Source organism: Oncorhynchus gorbuscha, linkage group LG03, assembly GCF_021184085.1.
Source record: "Oncorhynchus gorbuscha isolate QuinsamMale2020 ecotype Even-year linkage group LG03, OgorEven_v1.0, whole genome shotgun sequence".
NCBI lineage: Eukaryota > Metazoa > Chordata > Actinopteri > Salmoniformes > Salmonidae > Oncorhynchus > Oncorhynchus gorbuscha.
The window spans coordinates 91,277,701-91,301,407 of record NC_060175.1 but is presented as its reverse complement, the minus strand read 5'-3'; the positions used below and the strand labels follow the sequence as shown (position 1 = coordinate 91,301,407).

General features: G+C 40.7%; 1 protein-coding gene across 2 annotated transcripts in view; it reads right to left on the bottom strand.

Moving 5' to 3' along the window:
- The window catches only part of LOC124032197 (protein diaphanous homolog 1), a 48,352-nt gene that overhangs the window by 16,686 nt on the left and 7,959 nt on the right, over positions 1-23,707 (bottom strand). For both annotated transcript variants that reach the window (XM_046344407.1, XM_046344408.1), the window contains 8 exons: positions 22,029-22,202; positions 21,444-21,607; positions 20,930-21,121; positions 19,948-20,545; positions 19,488-19,653; positions 7,907-8,018; positions 6,296-6,386; positions 4,406-4,492 (listed from right to left, as the gene is read on the bottom strand). In XM_046344407.1, the coding sequence (XP_046200363.1) occupies positions 4,406-4,492; positions 6,296-6,386; positions 7,907-8,018; positions 19,488-19,653; positions 19,948-20,545; positions 20,930-21,121; positions 21,444-21,607; positions 22,029-22,202 (1,584 nt within the window). The remainder of the gene's footprint in view (positions 1-4,405; positions 4,493-6,295; positions 6,387-7,906; positions 8,019-19,487; positions 19,654-19,947; positions 20,546-20,929; positions 21,122-21,443; positions 21,608-22,028; positions 22,203-23,707) is intronic.

Here is a 23,707-nt window from a genome sequence, read left to right as displayed (position 1 = left end):
CTGCAATATACAGTACACACACAGAATGCAGTACACACACCATTCCATAATCACGTAATAATCCATAATCAACACTGTGCTACTGTCTATGAATTGCAACTACATTTTGGAAAGTATTTTTAGATGGCAGAGGGGTGAAAAGGGTTTTCATACAATATGTGTAAACAACATTTGGATTTTACAAATTGCTATTTAATATATTAAGGTGTGAGGTGGAACATTTATTTGTTGAATTAAGGCGATATAAAATTATTTGCATTTCACAAACGTAGAAGGTTATGTAAAAGTGCATCTCATGCCATTCTTTCATGAGTGGAATTTAACTATCCAGCAACAAATGAATGGAACAAAAATACTTCAGTTTCACACTTTAACTCTAAGAGCTTAGGTACTTTTAAAGAGGAGAAAGCCTTTGTGTTTCTTACTTACTTTTTCAGAAGTCCATTTTATTTATGTTATAAACCATGATGAATTAAGATGACATTTTGCATTAGAGAATTGACTTATGTTCTTATTTTTTATATTTTTGTTAGATTGAAATGCTAATCATTATCAGTCTACATTGCAGGAACAAATTGCAACTTCTTGATGAAACACAATTCACATTAACAAAGAAAATTATTGGTGAGGATACCGTCTTTGAAAGGTAAACATAATATATTCCATGCAATACATTGTAATGTTAATATCTTGTGCACCCATTCAATTGTTAGCAGGTTTTTCGCTTATGCTCAGGTCTAGTCTATCCTGTGTATGTGACAATACAACGTTTTTTTCTACCAGTTGAATGCACTAGCTATCTGCATCTACAGCAGATAGCTAACGGTCACAGTGAGTTGTTAATGCAGAGTGGAGAGAATATGAGTCTAGGCAGAACACAACAGGTGTTTCTGGATGCTGAATTCTACAGAGGTTACAAGTGTCTATGTGAGTTTAAACAGGACAACAGAAAGATGACAGCAATCGGTAAGTCATTGAGAGAGGACATCAGTTCAGTATGTGGATTCATGATAACAACGGAGAAATCAGATTACCTCAAGGGACAATCAAGGCAGAACAACATCGTTGTTGACGGAATTGCAGAATCTTAACGAGATCACACCTAATTCAGAATAATTCTCTAAATGTACGGATTTTATTTATGTGGTTGTTTCCCCAACTTCTTATAGAGTCAGAAAATGTCAGAAGGGGAGGACAATGTGAACGGAATGATCACTGAGAAACGGAAGACGGACCACAGGAAGATTGAGATGGAGCCCACAGTACTGGAAAACTCACCACTGGCCCAGGTGACAGGCCCAGTGTAACGATTTTCTTCTTCCTCCTCCGTGGAGGAGTAGGAGAGATCGGACCAATGTGTGGCGTGGTAGGTGTCCATAACGATACTTTATTTACATGAACACTAAACTACAAAATAACAACGTGAAATACCGAAACAAAATAAACAGTCCCGTGTGGAAACAAACACTGACACGTAAAATAGTCACCCACCACTCAATATTGAAACCAGGCTACCTAAGTATGGTTCTCAATCAGGGACAACGAATGACAGCTGCCTCTGATTGAGAACCATACCAGGCCAAACACAGAAATCCCAAATCATATAAAAAGGAACATAGACAACCTACCCAACTCACGCCCTGACCATACTAAAACAAAAACATAACAACAGAACTAAGGACAGAACGTGACACCCAGGCTGATCGTGGTCAAGTTCCTGAGGTTCAAGGACAAGGGTGGCAGTTCTGGAAAGAGCCAAGAACTTTAGAGGAATGTACATCTTCCTCAACGAGGACTATCTTTAAGCTGTGCGCCAGAATAGGAAAAGACTTATCCCAGCCATGAAAGCTGCCAGAGCACATGGGGACATTGCTTACATCCGCTATGGCAGGCTCATTGTCTACCCTCCCTCCCAAAAGCTTGGACAGGATGAGAGAGCCAAGCCACTTACACATATCAACTGGTTGATGGACTTCTGAATTATGCTGTTGTTTTTTTCTCGTTTGTTCTTTTCCATATTTTATCTATCTATCTGAACAGCTACACAGGAAAGGGCTAAAATGATATGTAGCCTTAACAATTTGGTTAATTAAACCAATAACTTGATAGCATCAGTTAATGTTCATATATTAGCCATCTTTGAGACTCACTTAGATCATTCCTTTGATGATGCAGCAGTAGCAATACAAGGATGTAACATCTACAGAAGAGACAGGAATGCCTATGGGGGAGGTGTTGTATATTTTTAGAGCCATATCCCTGTAATGCTTAGAGAAGATCTCATGTCAAGTGTTATTGAAGTGTTGTGGTTGCAGGTTCACCTGCCTTATCGCATGCCTATTGGTTTAGGGTGTTGCTATCGGCCAACAAGTGCTAACAGTCAATATTTAGATTATGTGTGTGAAGAAGTTGATAGTGTTTGTGATGTTAATAACAGAGAGGTCTATTTTCTGGGTGACCTGAACTGGTTAGCAAATAGCTGTCCTTTTAAGAGGAATCTTCTAAATGTGACTTATGCCTGTAATATGACTCAGGTCATACCAATAGTGTTGGATCTGTGACATTGACTTGTATTGATCATATCTTCACTAATGCTGCAGAGCTCTGCTCCAAAGCAATATCAGTACCTATTGGCTGTAGTGACCATAACATTGTGGCAATAACAAGGAAAGCCAAAGTGCCAAAGGTTAGGCCTAAAGAAAGTTATAAGAGATCATACAAAAGTATTTCTCGTGACTCTTTTGTTGAAGATATACAATATTTATGTTGCTCTGATAACAATAATGAAAGAGAAGGATTGCTATTTTGAATTTGGTCAAATTCATGTGGGGGAGGTGGAAAAACGATTATTATCCATCAATAATGATAAGCCACCAGGTATAGACAATCTTGATGGAAAACTATTGAGAATGGTAGCAGACTGCATTGCCACCCCAATTTTCGATATCCTTAACCATAGCCTAAAAGAGTGTGTGTGTGGAAGGAAGCTAAACCAATTCCACTACCTAAAAATAGTAAAGCTCCCTTTGCTGGCTCTAACAACCACTCAATCATTTTTCTGCCTGTTCTTAGTAAACTGATGGAGAATTGTTTGACCAAATACAATGCTATTTTTTAGAGAACAAGTTAACAACTGACTTTCAGCAGCACTCAACTTGTACTGCACTGACTCAGAAGACAGATGATTGGTTAAACTAAATAGATAATAAGATGATAGTTGGAGGTGTATGGTTACATTTCAGTGTAGCCTTTGATGTTATTGCTCAGAAGTTGTTATTGAAGAAACTCACTTGCTATGGCTTTACATCACCTGCCATCACATGGCTGGATAGTTATTTATCCAATAGAACCCAGAGTGTTCTTCAATGGAAGCTTCTATAACACTAGATATTTACTGTGCGGTGTCCCTAAGGGCAGATTTACACAAGGCTAGAATGACTTTGACACAAACATCAACTGTACTAGTTGTTCAGGCTCTGTTCTTGTCCCATCTTGATTACTGTCCGGTAATATGGTCAAGTGCAGCGAAGAAAGACTTAGCAAAGCTGCAGCTGGCTCAAAACAGAGCAGGAAACCATGAAGTCATTAACTGCAAAATAGAGAACTAACATCAACAACATGCCTGCCAGTCTTTCCTGGTTGAGGGTTGAGGAGAGATTAAGTACCTCTCTTCTAGTTTTTATGCGAAGTATTACTGTAATGAAAATTCCAGATAGTCTGCATAATCGAATAACATTCAGCTCGGACACCCATACATACCCCACAAGACATGCCACAAGGGGTCTCTTCGAAGTCTCCAAGTCCAAAATGAATTCACGGCAACGCACAGTATTATACAGAGCCATAATCACATGAAACTCCCAAGCAAACAGCAACATTACCTTTAAAAGGGGGACACACAGACACATTCTAACACACATTTTCTTTGTATTGTTTGAATATTTTTTTGCATTGTTTGTTTATTGTTTTATTTTACATTTGTGTGCCTGTCCTTGTCTATCAGTGTATCAGTGTTTTGTTACTTGTCATGTTTTGTATTTTTTGTGGACTCTAGGAAAAGTAGCTGCTGCTTCAGAAAAAGCTAATGAGGATCAGAATAAACCAATAACATTCCATATGTCCTACCACTCAGAATGCATGTCCAAAGCATTGCTTCATACTAAGTTCAGACATATGATCTTAATTTGATTACCCTGTTACAGGGGAACTTTCTTGCAATGCAAGACATTTTACATTTGTAGTGTATTTGAAGTTTAAAAAGGCTTCTGAAGTGTGTAATTTCCACTTCGGAATTTCAAACACGATTTTGCTGCTGTAGAACACTGGCTCAAATTAAGATCCTACAGCTGTAGTATGCTAGTGTTGATATTAAGCTAATGTTCATATCAGGCCAAAGTGAACTCACCGGCTGCAGATCCTCCATGCTTATGGGCAGCTCTCTTAGAGTCAGCAGCAGGTCCAGTCTGGAGTTCAGGTAAGGAATGTTGCACATCTGTAATGGGGAGGCAGTTACATGAGTACTACACAGTCACAGAATGTAGACACAGAACCCACACACACATACCACATGCACACCACACACAAACACACACAATATCACACATTCTATTTATATGTGATTTTTCAGATTGATTTAAAAAACAGTCTGTCTACTGGGATCCGCTTAAGAGACACTTTGGGGTGGCTACTAATGACTTCTTCCTAAAGACTCTCCTCAACCCTTCCTCTCTAACAGGAGCAGCTACATCTAAGAGCTAAGATTCCCTGGTGGGTATGTTGTGGGCTGTCTTGTCTTCAGTTTGATTTAGCAGAGAAGCTGAAGGCTTGACATCTTGAAAAGATTGGCTGAGCTGCCTAGTCGACCTTTGGGTTGGTTGCTAACCTCTAATGAATCACTCTGGGTTGTCACGCAACAGTGTCTCGTTCATGCACAGGTGCATCAGGCCCCAGACACTGTCGTTCATGCACAGGTGCATTAGGCCCCAGAAGCCTAAGGGCCTTGGTCTGATCGGGATTAGTGAAAGATGTTAGGTTTGGGGTTATTTCTTGATCCTAGTAATTAATCAGCTACTACAGACAGCGTGTAGCTGAATCTTTTGTAATATACATTTTTCAAGACCCGCTTATTAAAATACTGATACATATGACCTACCTAAATAAAAACATTACTTTGAAAATTGTTACAAGGGACATCCCTTTTTAGTTTATCTCAAAGGTTGAATATGGGACTCACTAAAACCCCTCTTACCCAGAGAACCTTGGAAACACTACAGGATGCATGTGAACTGAGGACACAAACTGTGATGCTAAGCCCTTCCACCATGAGAGGTGTTACTGCCACAATGTCTCCCAACATATCCCTATGCATGGTGTCAGATCATAGTGTGAAGAACATGGCCGGCTGATCTTGCTTCTTGGCGCATCTGCCATCCCTTCTGCCCATCATCAACCACATGGGGTACTTTTACAGTGTATCTAGAGGTGGGAAGCCTCATCACCCAGTATGTGTGAAGGAGAATAAAGGTGACTAAGGATACAGCAGGACTCCATAAGGAGAAGAGGAATCATAGAGGAAGAAATGCATATTATTACCATGCAAATCATTGATGCAGAAATTACATAACTTCATCATCCTGGAAAAAACTTTAAGATATAGCTCAACAAAATTACATATTGGTTTCCTTACTAACGTTTTAGCATTTGTGGCACAATTCCCATTCTAGTCATGGGACCGATATTAGCAATTTTCGCACATCATGTTCAAATAATCTCTAAGTGACTTAGTTTCACAATACATTTATTATACTTTTGGATGATTTGAACGTGATGCATGAAAAATACTAATATCAGTCCCATGACATGAATGGAATTATTGCAACAAATGTTAAAACATTAGCACGTGGAAACAGTGCCAGGGTAACTAGACCAAAGCATGGATTGCTGTAATACATTGTCCATAGACTACTTACAGGGTAAGTCAATCAATGTGTCATTATGTAATTTGGGTGACCTAACCCTTTTGAGGAATTGAAAAATGTGGTTTATTTTGTAGATCCCGCATTAAAATTCACAAGGTGTTTTTAATTACTTTAATTGGTCATCCATCCATGAAGCATGCACAGCACATGGACGGTAAGAGCTTCTTCTAATTTATGTAAACAAAATCAAAATTGGCAAACATTAAGGTTTATCTAGGACATCTGTGATAAGTAGGTACGCTAAGGCATTACCGTAGTCTTGGAAAGCATGGCATGCTAAGATGCCAAGAGGTAAGAGGTAAGCATGGCATACTTACCTCCATCATGTACTGGTCCACAACATGCAGCTCTGACACAGACCCCATGTAAGATTTATACATTTCCACATCGTCTGAGGTAGGTACAAATCTATAAAGGAAACATATTTAACATATTTAAATGTATGTCTTTGTTATGTCTTTGTTATGTTCTTTTTTTGTCTTTGTTAAACATAAATCACAACATAAATCCCAGTTTGTCATTTTTCATGTCATAAGAGAGTTCCCTCTTGATTGTGTCATAAGAGTCAATAAGCAATGTTAGGGTTGAGTGGATCTGCTCTGCTTTGCTGCAGATCCAAACAGTAGCTGACATCTTATCGATATGGTGTGACATTTCATTCCTCCTCAATGTCTAATAATAAGTCAGGCTAAATATAATGCCTCCCTCAGTCAGTCAGTATAGTCTGACTATAGATCAGTTATCTACATAGACGGAATGGCACTGAGGCTTTGGTAATTCAATAAAAGGAGTCACCATTTTCAGTTACAATGCATAAATGAAGTGAAATACAACAAACACTTTTTCACAAAGACACACAATCTGGGCTTCATCCAAAATGGCACCAAGTAGTGGTAGCCAGGTAGTGCTCTATAAAGGAAATAGGTCAATGTCCCATTTAGGATCATGCAATGCCATGCCCCCTTTCTCTCTCTTACTCTGAGAGAGCCATAATGCTAGGCTGATTTCCAGTGACCCGGAGAAAGGGGAGTGATTAAAAGCCAAGTAGCTCTGATGGCTTCCATCAGCTCCTATGAAGCAGCAGGACCGTTGATGCCAGCCACGACCATCCAGTCATTCACTTGCACTGAGTTTGAACCCAAATGGAATCTCTTTTTCTCCTATCCTCTGTCATCTGAGTGTATTTCAACTCCAAACCAGACATTCACTTTTTCATGAGTCCTGGGATGTGGCGCTGGATTAGAGCTATAGAGCTATAGCCGCATGTCATTAATATTGCAGGCCCTGTGGGGAGTGGTTTCTATCAGAGATTGTATTCCTGATGCCCACGCGATGCCACATTAAAATATATATTACGTTTTCATAGAATAAATATAATCCTCTATGAGATACATTAGATCACAGTTCTTTGATCAGGTCAGCACCTCACCGAAAGAAAGCACTGAGTAAACTGTAGAGAAGGAGGTAAGCATTTTACCCGGCTTTCAGTGTTATACCCCTGAGAGTAACTCAATAGTGTCTATCTCCTCAAATACCTCACCAATGAAAGTTTTATTAGTAGTCTGCTCTGGTAAAAGGTTCTGGCATCTGCTCTTTAGTATTAGAGCAAACGCTATAGAGACTACTGCTTGTGCCTTGTCATGTCTCATAGGTTTCATTGGGCTTATTCCTGTATGTATGATCCCTGTATGTACCCTGCACTCGTAACACTTGTTCTTACACAACCTAATGTTTTACCAACTTGCCCCCTTACTGGTCTTGTGTATGTACCATGTCAAATCTTACAAGTTATACTGCTGCCCTGCCTCGGACTTGATACAATCCTGCATCAAGTCTGCATTTGTTTCCTTCTCAATGCAGGCAACTGCAGTTGTATCCAAATTCGAGATTAATCTGCAACATGAATGCAACATGTAATCCCTTCTTACCTCCTCAGGGAAGTGATCTGTTCGTCAGAGAAGCCTCCCTCACCCTCATTAACCAAGAACAGTTTGTCCTTTAGTTCTCCTGGCTGCACATGGAAACTTTTGAGGAAAATATCTGGGGAAAAAATCAGGAAAACAAGATCAACACACTCACTCAAAAATGACACATGAATGGTTTTACTCTTGACAGGGAGATACTCTTTTTCCTGTACCTGCAACTTGAAATGAAATAACTGAAGACAAAAGGTGCTTGGATTAATTATCTCTCTCGAGTGCCTTTGGGGTGCACTCATTTGTATTCTATCAAATACAAACTGATGGGAATTTTTGTCTTACCTAACAACCTCTGTGTATACTGCAGGAGCTGGGAAAAGTAGTACACTATCACGCTAAAACACTTTCAAATTAAACATGGTAAGGAATTCTTGTGATATGCAGTCAGGGATGGATTCATGTACTGATTGAGTAACACCCAGTTCAAGGTTAAGGTTTTAGAAGTAATATGCAGCTAGATTCTATGCTATTCTCCTCGTCTTAATTTAATAGGTCGACCGTCAGTTAATTAAAAAGCCCCAATCTGACAGGGGTGTGCGGGGTGCTCACTGCACTCTGCTTCTTTATGTATTGATCATTCTGCTCTGCTCTGGGCCAAAGCAAGAGGTCTCATCTAGAAGGAGAAATAATGTTTAATTATTTCCTACATTACAAGGTCATTTTAAACACCACACCACAAATATATTCCACTCCCTTCTGTCCTTTTTACTTTTATTTCCTCCATGTTCATTATGTGACCTTGGACCACCATTTTCTTATATTATGTTTAATAAGAAAAATGGTGGTCCTCTGTAGCTCAGCTGGTAGAGCATGGTGCTTACAAAAGCAGGATAGTGGGTTAAATTCCCAGGACCACCTATACCTTAAAAGGGGGGAGGGGTTGAATGGAGCTGAAGGGTGGGACTGGATGGTGTTTAGAGACAGAAGGGAGGGGTTGAATGGACTGGATGGTGTTTAGAGACAGAAGGGAGGGGTTGAATGGACTGGATGGTGTTTAGAGACAGAAGGGAGGGGTTGAATGGACTGGATGGTGTTTAGAGACAGAAGGGAGGGGTTGAATGGTGTTTAGAGACAGAAGGGAGGGGTTGAATGGAGCTGAAGGGACTGGATGGTGTTTAGAGACAGAAGGGAGGGGTTGAAAGGATTGGATGGTGTTTAGAGACAGAAGGGAGGGGTTGAATGGAGCTGAAGGCTGGGACTGGATGGTGTTTAGAGACAGATGGGAGGGGTTGAATGGAGCTGAAGGGACTGGATGGTGTTTAGCGGAAGATAGGAGGGGTTGAATGGAGCTGAAGGGTGGGACTGGATGGTGTTAAGAGACAGATGGGAGGGGTTGAATGGAGCTGAATGTTCCACCATTGGCCCCCCAATGGTGGAACAAACTCCCTCACGACGCCAGGACAGCGGAGTCAATCACCACCTTCCGGAGACACCTGAAACCCCACCTCTTTAAGGTATACCTAGGATAGGATAAGTAATCCCTCTCATCCCCCCCCCTTTAAGATTTAGATGCACTATTGTAAAGTGACTGTTCCACTGGATGTCATAAGGTGAATGCACCAATTTGTAAGTCGCTCTGGATAAGAGCGTCTGCTAAATGACTTAAATGTAAATGTTAAAAAGTTATGCACGCATGACTGTAAGACACTTTGAGTCTGCTAAATGGCATAAATGATATATTATAGAACATTTGTGTTGAGTGAGTGTTGAGAAGTACAGGTATAGTGGGTAGTCAGTCACGACCCTTGATGTTTTTATTTACCTTGGATGTAATGTGACAAGACTGATATTTCTAATCTTGCCACATCAAGACTAAAGTTATTTTCTATTCAAATGTCAGTGTCTGTGTAACAATTAACATGACAAAATGTGTCAAAATCATCCTGATATACGACATCCAGTGATGACAGGGCAACAGGGTAAATGTCCTATGGGGGACCAGTACGAAAAAAATAGTATGAAAATGCTTTTTCAGTTCTGCCGACAAATTTTCTATGGGATTGAGGTCAGGGTTTTGTGACGGCCACTCCAATACCTTGACTTTGTTGTCCTTAAGCCATATTTGGAAGACATATTTGCGACAAAGCTTTAACTTCCTGACTGATGTCTTGATGTTGCTTCAAAAAATCCACATAATTTTCCTACCTCATGAAGCCATCTATTTTGTGAAGTGCACCAGTCTCTCCTGCAGCAAAGCACCCACACAACATGATGCTGCCACCCCCATGCTTTATGGTTGGGATGGTGTTCTTCGGCTTGCAAACATCCCACTTTTTCCTCCAAACATAATAATGGTCATTATGGCCAAACTGTTCTATTTTTGTTTCATCAGACCAGAGGACATTTCTCCAAAAAGTATGATCTTTGTTCCCTTTGTGCATGTACAAACTGTAGTCTGTTTTTTTACGGCAGTTTTGGAGCAGTGGCGTCTTCCTTGCTGAGCGGGCTATCAGGTTATTTCGAAATAGGAGTTTTACTGTGGATATAGATACATCTTCACAAGGTCCTTTGCTGTTGTTCTGGGATTGATTTGCACTTTTCGCACCAAAGTACGTTCATCTCTAGGAGACATAACACTTCTCCTTCCTGAGCGGAATGAAGGCTGCGTGGTCCCATGGTGTTTATACTTGCGTACTATTGTTTGTACAGATGAACGTGGTACCTTTACTTGTTTGGAAATTGCTTCCAAGGATGAACCAGACTTGTGGAGATCTACAATTTTTTTCTGAGGTCTTGGCTGATTTATTTTGATTTTCCCATGATGTCAAGCAAAGATTTATTTTGATTTTCCCATGATGTCAAGCAAAGAGGCACGGAGTTTGAAGGTGGGACTTGAAATACATCCACAGGTACACCTCCAATTGACTCAAATTATGTCAATTAGCATCAGAAGCTTCTAACGCTATGACATAATTTTCTGGAATTTTACAAGCTGTTTAAAGTTACAGTCAAACTTAGTGTATGTAAACTTTTTAACCACTGGAATTGTGATACAGTGTAAGTGAAGTATTTTGTCTGTAAACAATTTTTGGATAAATTACTTGTGTCATGCACAAAGTAGATGTCCTAATGTACTTGCCAAAACTATAGTTTGTTGTTAACAATAAATTTGTGGAGTGGTTGAAAAACGAGTTTTAATGTCTCCAACCTAAGTGTATGTAAACTTCCGACTTCAACTGTATTTGGCTAAGGTGTATGTAAACTCACAATACTCCATATTCAAGTAATTTACATAGCTTACATTACTATGAAGCGGCAGACACGGAGATAGACAGGGCATGGGTGTTGAAAGTAGGCTAATTCATGTAAACAGTCTTCATTTTAATTTTAATTTAGGCTACTAACAACAAGAGGGCTATGCTTTGGAGCCTATTTCTTCCTATTCAAAAAATAAGAGGTAAGCCTACCTGTTTGACAGATGAAATGAAAGTTTACTATCCATATACTATGTCAGTCAATTCCTTCAGTCACCATACACTACTTAAATATCTCTGTGTCAGTGAAGGGCTTTGTGTGTTAAAACCAGGGCTCAAATTGAGAGCATATATGAGGGAATTGTGACTTTTGTTAAAGAAAATGGCTAAAAGCATAGGCCTACCTCTTGTTACTATAAAAATTATGGAACTGATTATATAAAGTGATCTATAACGAAGCTTTAGTCCGCAATGCTTTATACTAGAAACAAGCTGTTAAATGCAAGGGAAAGACGTGACTCTGGTGCATTATGGGATATCTTTGGTTTCTCTACATGACATTCAGAGGCTGCGCTACAACCCAAGGAGACAAAAATGTACTTTGCTTGGGAAGTAATGTGTGATTCTGTCACTATCAATTGATGTTCATTTCAACAGGCTATTAAAAAACATACTAACACTAAATCAGTCAGGAGCAAGCTAGCTAAGGAACAAAAATGTATTATTTAGGCTATATTATTATTATTTCAAGGCTATAGCTTGCCATTTAGGAAATAAATTGTGAAGCATTTGTGACACATTACAGGCTGGCAGGAGTGCTCAGGATTTCAACACACATCAACAACATCACTTCAACAATATGCCTATAAATTTCGCATTTAGGCTGTATATAATGACATTTTTTAAATAATCACTTAGAATTATATAATAATTAAATGAAAAATGCCATATTAGGCTATACAGTCATTCTACGCTGCCTTTGAATTCACTTTTAGAAACCCGAGTTTGGCCAGTCTTTGGTTTGAGGATCATGCGGTGAGCTATGCATGCCTACATTTTTACATCTGACATTTGAGTCATTTAGCAGACGGTCTTATCCAGAGCGACTTTCAGTTAGTGCCTAGTTTGTCAATTTAGCCTAGCAGATGCTCTTGTTCTCCCATGGCCTAATCCAGGCTGAATCACATCCGGCCGTGATTGGGAGTCCCATAGGGCGGCGCACAATTTGGCCGGGATAGGCCGTCATTGTAAATAAGAATTTGTTCTTAACTGACTTGCCTAGTTAAATAAAGGTTAAATCAAAAATGAAATGCAGAACAATTACAGTCAACGCAAATCTATTTTTTAACAACAATATCATGGAATCATGGGTTTAAAAAAAGCCATATTACAACCTATGTGTTATGATAATTGCGTTGTTTGCTCTATAACCTGTTAGTCCACATGCCTTGCAACCAGGATATATAGGCCTAAAGGCCGAGACAATAAGAAGACACAGTAGCAGAATAAATTAAACCAGAGAGCAACCCTGTCAGGTGATGTCCACAAAGTATATTGCATGTAACAAACAGTTAACCTACATAATGGTCAAGTAAGTTAATGTTTCCGACATTGTCGGACCACTAAACAACTATTGATATAGAACCACGGAGAGTTCCCGCAAGTCGCAAAGAAAACAAGAGCTGCCTCCACTATTCCAGCACCATTTAAACTTCAACATTCATCAAATCACTGATGCTTAGTCTAATACAGTGACAACTAAAAGATGCCAAAAACAATTTAGTCCAATCAACATAAGCTAAATATGAGGGTGTTTTTGCATGCGTGTTTGTGCAAATAGAAAAAAAACATGTTGACTCACCCTATTTGTAGAGAAACACCAATGCCATCCTCCTCTCTTTCATGTTGACGAAACGGTCTATCACTTTGTCTGACAGTACACACTTTTATTTTTTGTTGTCCTCGCTGGCTAAATAGTTGTTCGCTAGCTCAACTTCCTTTCATGGGCAACTTTAGCTAGTTAACGTTAGGCTTCTACATCTAGACACATATTGAACTTCCATCGTCTCAGGCCAGGGGCACAATGTATGAATTAATGGTTGGATCAGTATCGCAGATACAATCATTGGCCAGTACAAAGAATTAAGTAAAACCACAAGACCAAAAACTATCTCCATCCATGGCTACTTTAGGAAAAGACCAATTTTAGCTAGCTAGCCACCGGAAGACAACAACACAATAAGATGCTAAATTTAAGTTGTTTCTGTCAATGACGTATGCTCTCAATACGATTTTCATAGAAGTGACGCCAAATCCAAACTGGCTTCCCTTGACACTTTTTCTTGGTGCGCCAGGACCATTTACAGTTGAGCTCACTCAGTTTAGCTCAAAGCTGATTGGCTATTATTTTGTACTTTTTTTTCAAGAGAGGCCAAATGCTCACTGGCTTCCTTGCATTCAATTCTATGGGCGGCAACAATGTCATACTCTTTCGGACCAGACAGCATGAGATAGATGGCCTACACATACAGACAGAAGGGCACTGTTTAACTTGCTCAGATGCTTTCTCCAGTGAGATACATTCAGCCTCTTGTGAATTGAAGGAAAATTATGGAACACAGAAGAGACAAAATATAAATGAATGTTTCCCAAATGAAAAGAAGTTGATCATTGATGATCAGATACTTCAGTTGGAACTGGTTCTGTTGCACTTCATTTTTACAATTGATAAACAATTTTGGCACTGTTCTAAACATAGACTATCCTATTTTTTACCCATACCTTGTATTGAAATCAAAACCACTTCGGTGCTGCTGCATGCCCTCATTTGTTGTCATGCCCTACTGAGGTTTTACAAAATATTGTAGTTGTCTCCAGTCAGGTAAAATGATGTAGAATTGCATGAAATGCATTTATAAAAGGCATTTTTCTTCTTGAACCGCAAATAAGATTATAGATTAATGCAGTGCTTTTGTTAAAATAGAGATATTTTCACCCCTACCCTTGTCTGCAGTGTACTGCAACTCTACAACCTTCTGGCTACTTTGCCATGTACTGCTTACAAAACCAAGAACAGTTTCTAAAACTGCATATCTAAGGCACTGGTCTGTTCTATGAGTGAGGGTGAACGGTAGGCATGTTCTCTGCTATGCACTTTATGTTTCCATTATTATTTTGGGTTCACGAGAGAGTCACTTGTTTGTGTTTTTTTCAAACGTTCAGGGAGGGTGAGGTAAAAATATATATTTTACTGGAGGGCCATTTATTTTCATTTCAGAGAGGTCCAATGTTCTCCAGGTATCACTCATTATAAATAATATATAGTTCCTTAGAAAATAGCCATTTTTGATGTCACCAAGCAGGCCAAAACGGTCTTTTCAAACGGTTCTTAAACTAAGGGCATTATCATAATTTTCACAATTTCACAGTATTATTGCAACTTCATAATGTAGAAATATATATATTTCTTTTTAACAATAAAATCACATTTTTGACTGGACTAAGCCTTTAAGAGCTGTGATGTTCTACTAAAGATTAAGTGTTCAAGTAATTACCTGATGTTGCTATGCTGCTGCCTAGCCTTAGCTTTGGCAGAAAGTTATAGAAACAGAGTGAACCACAGGTGTACTTTTAATTGCTAATCCAGTCATTTCTGACTGTGCATCCCAAATGGCACCCTATTCCCTACATAATGCATTGCTTTTGACCAGGGTTCATAGGGCTGTCGGGAATAAGGTGCCATTTGGGGAACACCCTCAGTCCTCAATGAGACACTGGATAATGCTCTCAACATAACCTTGATTAGACATGCTAACATAAGAGCATACTAGGGAGCTCTCGTGTCGAATCAATCACCATATTAATTAAGCACATGTTTAAAAGTACAAGAAGGGCAAGCTCTGGGATGGCACTACACAGTGCACAATAAAATATTTCCTCTTAAAACTGAGTGGGGTATTTGAATGTGTGACCTTGCTGATGTTTCCCTTTCTGTGTGAAACAACTAATGTATTAATACTATGAGGTTAACTAGTATTTTTTGCTTGTCTTAGAAAACTGATCATTGCAGTCTTCTAAGCTATCAAACAGATAAAAGGATTGAGAAAATCCAACTGGCGTAATCTCCTTCTGCTGCAGATGTAGGATCTTAATTTGAGCCAGTTTGCTACAGCAGGAACATAATCCTGCAGCAACATGACATGTGATTTATTATGTATATTATAATAAATTTAACATTTTCATATGGAAAAATCAAGTCTGAAATTTCAAAGTGGAAATTACAAACTCCAGAAGCCTTTTTAAAACTGAAATACACTAAAGTTTAAAATGTCCTGCATTTCAGGAAAGTTATCCTGCAACAGGGTGATCAAATTAAGATCCTACATTTGTAACTAGCTATATGGAATGTGCATCACTCTTTGATATTCAATATTTTTCTAATCAATTTAGTCCAACACAGTCTGTTTCGTCGGTAATACCTGGAAAATGAGTGAGTCATGACCTGAGCAGTGGTTATTGACCTCATAGTATAAGACCCACAATAAGTAATTCTGTTCTGTTTATCTCCTCTCAGGGTTCAGATATTATCTTGAAAGAATGAAGACAAACACAACGCCTGTCCATGACCATCCTGCATGCCTCCCCTGCTCCCCTGCACTTATCTACGTGTTGTCATGCAGCCTGCCTGTGGCATAGAGACAGGCTATAGCCCACAGAGACCACATATAAACTCACTGCTAGAAGGGAAAATGCTCTTAATCTCATCATAATACCGCCACCTGGATATAGATAGTTCATATCCATCTGTTTGAATGTAAAACTGTAAGCTATATGCATAGCACTTTGTCATTAAGGATAAGAGTGTTATGATTGCAAACGCAGAACATAACCGTTATACTGTAATAACTACATATAATAACCATTAATTTATCTAAACTATGTATTGTAATTTACAATACACTAATAGAAGTCATACTGTATGCATCTAGCAACAATATTAGCTATAGCTCAGAAAATACTGTCACTGTCCATGCACAACAGGAAAATAATAGATAACAGCTAGTTAGCAGAGATCTTGCTGATGAGCATGCAGAGCTCATCTAAAGCAAGCATATTCTTTGTGTGTGTGTGTGTGTGTGTGTGTGTGTGTGTGTGTGTGTGTGTGTGTGTGTGTGTGTGTGTGTGTGTGTGTGTGTGTGTGTGTGTGTGTGTGTGTGTGTGTGTGTGTGTGTGTGTGTGTGTGTGTGTGTGTGTGTGTGTGTGTGTGTGTGTGTGTGTGTAGCACCCTTTTCCCTCTCTCATGCTGGCGGCAGAGAGATGCATCACCTGGAGTTGCCCACAGGCGGTAGTCACCAAGCACAGTGCCTTACATTTACACCATTTTAGCAGACACTCTTATCCAGAGAACGACTTACAGTAGTTAATGCATACATTCTCGTACTGCTCCCCAATGGACATCAAACCCACAGCCCTGGCATGGCACGCACCATGCTCTACCAACTGAAACACATGGGGTTGCCTAGTCAGAGCACAACTTTCCAGGGCACAGAAAGGAGAGGAGCACACTTGGAGTGTATCCTATCCTGTTCTATCCTATGACAGACACTCATAGAAACTGTCGCACAGGACTCCATCCATAATTCATGGCCATGCATACTCTAATTGTGTTGCCAGCCTGCACACTTGTACTGATGCCATTTAACAACCCTCTCTGCTGCCCCACACGTGTATCACTTCACTCTTTCTGTGCCACTTTGAAGACCTGCGTGAAGAGAACTCTCTAAAAATATTTTTTCCTCATTCTCACACGCCACATGCACACACTTTATCTATTGGTCTTAGGTTGCCTTGAGCTACGCCAAGTCATAGACTTGGTCTCGAGTGGTACAGCGAGACACTGCATCTCAGTGCTAGAGGTGTCATTACAGAACCTGGATCGATTCCAGGCTGTATCACAACTGGCAGTGATTGGGAGTCCCATAGGGCGGCGCACAATTAGCCCAGAGTTTTCCGGGTTAGGGTTTGGCTGGGGTAGGCCGTCATTGTAAATAAGAATTTGTTCTTAACTGACTTGCCTAGTTAAATAAAGGTTAAAAAAATATTTAAAAGATTTATGCTCCACTGAACAGCAGTCAAAGCCATTAAGTGAAGAAGAAAAAAGATGGAAGCTTTACCCATAGAAATAGAATGTATAGAATGTGCGTCCCCATTTAATGGCCAGGATTAACGGGTCCAAGCTCATTCTATTTCTATGGCTTTACCAAGGTTCTGATAGACTCAGACTGCCCCCTCTAGACATGCTGTGCAGTTCACAGGGGAGAACAACCCATATCTGTATCTACACTGAAACTAGCAGCATTATTCTTCAAGGATGGTTATCTGAAAATGCATGCACTCACTACTGTAAATCGCTCTAGATAAGAGCTTCTGCTAAATTAATAAAATGCTAAAAAAAATAAAAATGTCTTAATGTCTCAAAGCATTAATTCTATTCCAATGCTTCAATGTTCAACCTAATCCTTCAATGTTGGTTATTTCTTGCATCTTGTTATGTAGCTACTGTACAACATTTTTTTGCATCTTTTCTCAAGCAAATACATGTGGTATGGAGATTAGATGTAGAATGAGTCAATACACCGATGTAAAGCTCATAGAGTTTCCTTATTAAGTACTACCATCTGGTGGTTGCAAAAAGGTGTTCTTTTTTACAACTCAACTACAGTAATCAAGCACTGAGTGTAGTTTCAAACAAATCTGTTATCAGCGAGAAAATAACGTGGATGGGTCTTATAAGAGGAATACCCATGTGAGAATTCTGTTCATAGACTACAGCTCAGCATTCAAACCCGTAGTTCCCTCCAAGCTCAGCATCAAGCTTGGGACCCTGGGACTGAACACCTGCCTCTGCAAGTGTATTCTGGACTTCCTGACGGGCCGACCCCAGGTGGTGAGGATAGGTAACATCACCTCAACCATGCAGACACGCAACACGGGGGGCCCCACAGGGGTGTGTGCATAGTCCTGTCCTGTACTCCCTATTCACCCACGGCTGCATGACCACGCATGACTCCAACACCATCATCCAGTGTGCTGATGACATGACGGTGGTAGGCTTGATCACGGGCACGATGAGACAGCCTACAGGGAGGAGGTCAGTGACCTGGCAGTGTGGTGCCAGGAAAACAACCTCTCCCTCAACGTCATTAAGACCAAGGAGCTGATCATGAACTACAGGAAACGGTGGGTCAAGTACGCACCATCCACATCAACAGGGCTGTAGGGGAGCGGGTCCAAACCTTCAAGTTACTTGGTGTTCAAATCACAAAATAATTCAAATGTTCCACACCCACATAGTCGTGAATAAGGCATGACAGCACCTCTTCTGCCTCATGAGATTGAAAAGATCTCTAAAAGTTTGACAGCTGCACCATTGAGAGCATCTTGACTGGCTGCATCACTGCTTGGTATGGAAACTGCACCGCCCTCGAACGCATAACCCTACAGAGGGACAGCCCAGTACAATGCTGGGGCTGAGCTCCCTACCATCCAAGACCTCTAGATCAGGAAGGGGGGGAAAATACCCCGCCCAACCGAGCCACACTGTTTTCTCTGCTTCTGTTTGGAAAGAGGTACCGGAGCAACAAGTCTGACACCAACTGGCTCCTAAACAGCTTCAATCCCCAAGCCATAAATAAGACTGCTAAATAGCTAACAAAATGCCTATCAGCATTGACCCTTATATTTTATTTGTATTTTTGCACTGTCTCTTATGCACACTCACAGGATTCTACACACTCACACTGACACTACAACACACACACACACCCTTAATTTGCTCACACACACATAATACACACACACACACACATTCATACTGACTCTACATACATGCGCACACACTCACATACAATCATCATATACGCTGCAGCTACTCTGTTTATCGTACAGTATATCCTAGTCACCTTACCCCTATACATATTTACCCCCACCACTCCACTCCAATATCCCTGCACATTGTAAATATGTTATTGGAACTGACCCTGGAACTGACCATGTATATAGCTTACTTACGTTCTCGTGTTTTTCTCATTTCCATTTCTCATGTGTTTTTGTTCTACTTTACTTTATCTTATAGTATTACTGATATTGATTGCTGCATTTTTAGGAAAGAGCTCGCAAGAAAGGCATTTCACTGCACATGACAATAAAACTTGAAACTTGATAAATAAGTTGTGCACAACCAGGGGAAAAATGGCCCGAAAATAGAGCATATAGTTGTGAAAGCATATAGGCCTATCACCTCAAACTCAAACTCAAGTCATTGTAAAGCTACTTACTAAAGTTGTGAGCAACCTTCGTATTGAGCATGATGTGAAGGTTAATGCTGGGCTCGGTGATCCCGCCAAATGTTCCCAAATCTTGAACTGCAAATTGCTCATACAAGCGTGAAGTGTCAATTTCAATGTTCCCAGCGTTTCCCCGTGTCCAGCATGATTTCTCTATCTGCCGAGAGACCAATCACAATCACCACAAAGACAAACTGGATTCTCTATGAAATGCAATGATCCAGGAAGCTACAGAGACACTGTAGAGAATAATTCCCTACAGTCCGCAAGGAAATTAGGAAGTGGAATTTAGGTAATTCCAAACTATCAGACAAAACCTTCTCAAGGATTGGACTCAAGTGTAGCGTCATATAAGGAGATATACCATAATATAACATAATTGACAATGTGCATAACTATATTACATGGTTACAAATGTAATAAAGAGGGATAAATAAAACCATTGTAGTACCTTATCAGAACCAACCTCATCCCAGTGGAAGGCCCTGGTCCGCTCTGTTAGGGGTTTTCTACTGGGCTTAAAGGGCAATGGAGGAGGCATAGGAATGAATGGGGGAGCTGGCACCATTGAGGGAATGGGTACAGAGACAGTGGCGGGGACAAGGACAGGATCAAGGACTGGTGCCAGGACAGGAACAGGGACAAAACCAGGAACAGAATCAGGGGCAGGGGCAGGGGGAAGGACAGGGGCAGGGGGAAGGACAGGACCAGGGAAGGGGACATTCACTAGTAACTTCACAGGGCTGCAGGGTTTTGGGAGAGGCGAGGTTGGAGGTTTACTCTCAATCTTTTCTCCAGCCGATAGATTATCTGTACTGGAGACAAGATCTGTTCCTCGGAGGCCTTGTCCGTCAATGGACTTGTTCTCCTCCAGAATATCTTTGACATTGTCATAGATTCTTAAAGCCCTGGTTTCCTCATAGAAGTGCTCAGACTGAGATGTGCGTTTCCAGTTCAGGCATAGCTCATCTATGGCCTGGACCCAAGCATCCCTCTCCTTCTGGATGGCTTCTGTGCTTTTGGAAAGTTCTGTCACAGGTACCTGGAACCTGCAATACATCAACATAACTCATCTTAACTTCCTCTATTGGCAGTAAACAAACAATGGCAATCACTGGGCAAACAATTGAAATCTAAATGTATGGTATTAGTGCTTATGGTGTGTTTATACAATACATACAGTGATGAGAATGGTGTGTTGGTAGCAGCAATCCTCAACTGTTCAGATATACATTATTCTGAAGCATGATTCTGTTAAAAATTTACAACATTGTTGCTGTATTTAGATATGTAGATTAACTAACATTTTAAAATGTTTCATTGACAAAACAAATTACTACAAGAACACATAACCTAAATTCCTTATACTCGCTTTTCTCATCCTAAACACCTACCGCCCTAGTCTCAGAATGGGTTTTTACATGGTCACTCACTGGTACTCATTCTTGTGAGTCAAAAGAGTGAAGGTGTCACAGCTGCGTGGTTTCTCTACACTTGCTTCCCCGTCTGAGAAATGAATGACAACTGGCAAGGCTGACGAGGTGACCATGTCCCCATCTGCACCTACCCCCCGCCGGCTGATGGGGAGCAGGGTCAGCTTGCCAGGGTGAAGGTGAGCCTCGTACCTAACAACAAAAGCGTAGATCACATCATGATGTAGATAGTAAACAACTTATAGTCAATGCAGGACTCTTCCAAACTTTGTAAAAACACTCTGCAGTAGTAGTAGTTGTTGTAATAGTAGTAGTAATTGTAATAGTAGTAGTAATTGTAATAGTAATTGTAATAGTAGTAGTAGTAGTAGTAGTTGTTGTTGTAGTAGTAGTAATAGTAGTAGTGGTAGTAGTAATTCATGTTCTTGTTGTTGTAGTAGTAGTAGTTGTTGTTGTTGTAATAGTAGTAGTAGTTGTAGAAGTAGTAGTAGTCTAGTATAGAACACAAACATACTTCACCCATTTAAACGATGCCAATCCACCTCTCTGCAGGAACAGCAGGCCCTCCCTGAGGCTCTTTGGTGCTAGAGGCAGGGGATGCACACACGTGTCTTCACTGCCCTCCACTGGATGTCTGTAGATGTTTCTGTAGATTATCCTGTTTACAAGCTGCATTATCTACACAACAAAACACAACATCAGTGTGAAAAAGTCTCAATCAAAATCGTATCAATTGAAAATATAAAGTCCTCAAAATGTCTTCAAACTTTATTTAAAGAATGAATGTCCCGCTGTTAACCAATTAGGGAAAGTGATTGAAATCTCTCACATCTCTTATGCCTATACACAAACCAGGCTGCTGTCCACCTCTATTACAGGTTAGGGATAGCTCTATAACCTTGTGTTTGTCCTCCAGCGAGGCTGCCTCCAGCTCATAGGGTTAGGGATGACTCTCTTCCCTTGTGTTTGTCCTCCAGTGAGGTGGCCTCCAGCTCATAGGGTTAGGGTTAGGAACGACTCTCTTACCTTGCGTTTGTCCTCCAGTGAGGTGTCCTCCAGCTCATAGGGTTAGGGGCAGGGGCAGGGACGACTCTCTTACCTTGTGTTTGTCCTCCAGTGAGGTGGCCTCCAGCTCATAGTCATGTCTTCCTCTGAAAGATATAGAGAACTTGGTCCCAACTCCGTCATCACAGCTCTTAACACACAGGAACGGCAGCTGCCGCTTTACGATGCCTTTCTCTATGCTGCACACCATTTTAGTGTTGAAGTCAATCTAAACATAGAGTATAGAGATAGACATTATTCTGAGATTATCACTGCTTTTACTCAATGATGCATGACATGGACAGTATGTACCAGCACACTACAGGCTTGCATTGTACAGTATTGTTATCACAACTCAGGAGTTGCTGTTTACTTACAGTAATGGAAGTTGTAATTTTTACAGTTTTTCCCAATTGTTTACACACTAAAACTGGCCTATGAGGCACAATGACCCAAAGCTGTAACTAATTTACCAGAAGCAACACCAAATCTATTATTAAATCTGCCATACTACTTGCACATGTTTTGCTTTACACTCAGATTGCAATTCTATAACAAACATTTGGCAATTCTCTACCTTTGGCACAACCTTCACAGCTAAAATCCCTTGTGTGCAAATGAAAAGCAATACTGTTCAACAAGCTAAACTCAAACTTAGCAGAGGGAGGTGGAGGGTGAAGCCTGCGGGAAATCCAACAGATGATTGAAAACCCTGCCATCTTCCACAACATCAGAGTGAGCTTATCAACCACAGCCCACATCTTGCATTTGTGTTCCTTTCTTGTTTGAGTACACACAAACAATTTAACAAACGACTCCATTTTGCTGATCCCTGCCTACAGGCAGAAACTAAAACAAAAAAAGCTAAAGCTCCCACGCTGAGGTCTGTCCAACGCTGGTCCGACCAAGCTGACTCCACACTCCAAGACTGCTTCCATCACGTGGACTGGGACATGTTTCGTATTGCGTCAGATAAAAATATTGACGAATACGCTGATTCGGTGTGCGAGTTCATTAGAACGTGCGTCGAAGATGTCGTTCCCATAGCAACGATAAAAACATTCCCTAACCAGAAACCGTGGATTGATGGCAGCATTCGCGTGAAACTGAAAGCGCGAACCACTGCTTTTAATCAGGGCAAGGTGTCTGGTAACATGTCCGAATAGAAACAATGCAGCTATTCCCTCCGCAAGGCTATTAAACAAGCTAAGCGTCAGTACAGAGACAAAGTGGAATCTCAATTCAATGGCTCAGACACAAGAGGCATGTGGCAGGGTCTACAGTCAATCACGGACTACAAGAAGAAACCCAGCCCAGTCACGGACCAGGATGTCTTGCTCCCAGGCAGACTAAATAACTTTTTTGCCCACTTTGAGGACAATACAGTGCCACTGACACGGTCTGCAACGAAAACATGCGGTCTCTCCTTCACTGCAGCCGAGGTGAGTAAGACATTTAAACGTGTTAACCCTCGCAAGGCTGAAGGCCCAGACGGCATCCCCAGCCTCGCCCTCAGAGCATGCGCAGACCAGCTGGCCGGTGTGTTTACGGACATATTCAATCAATCCCTATACCAGTCTGCTGTTCCCACATGCTTCAAGAGGGCCACCATTGTTCCTGTTCCCAAGAAAGCTAAGGTAACTGAGCTAAACGACTACCGCCCCGTAGCACTCACTTCCGTCATCATGAAGTGCTTTGAGAGACTAGTCAAGGACCATATCACCTCCACCCTAC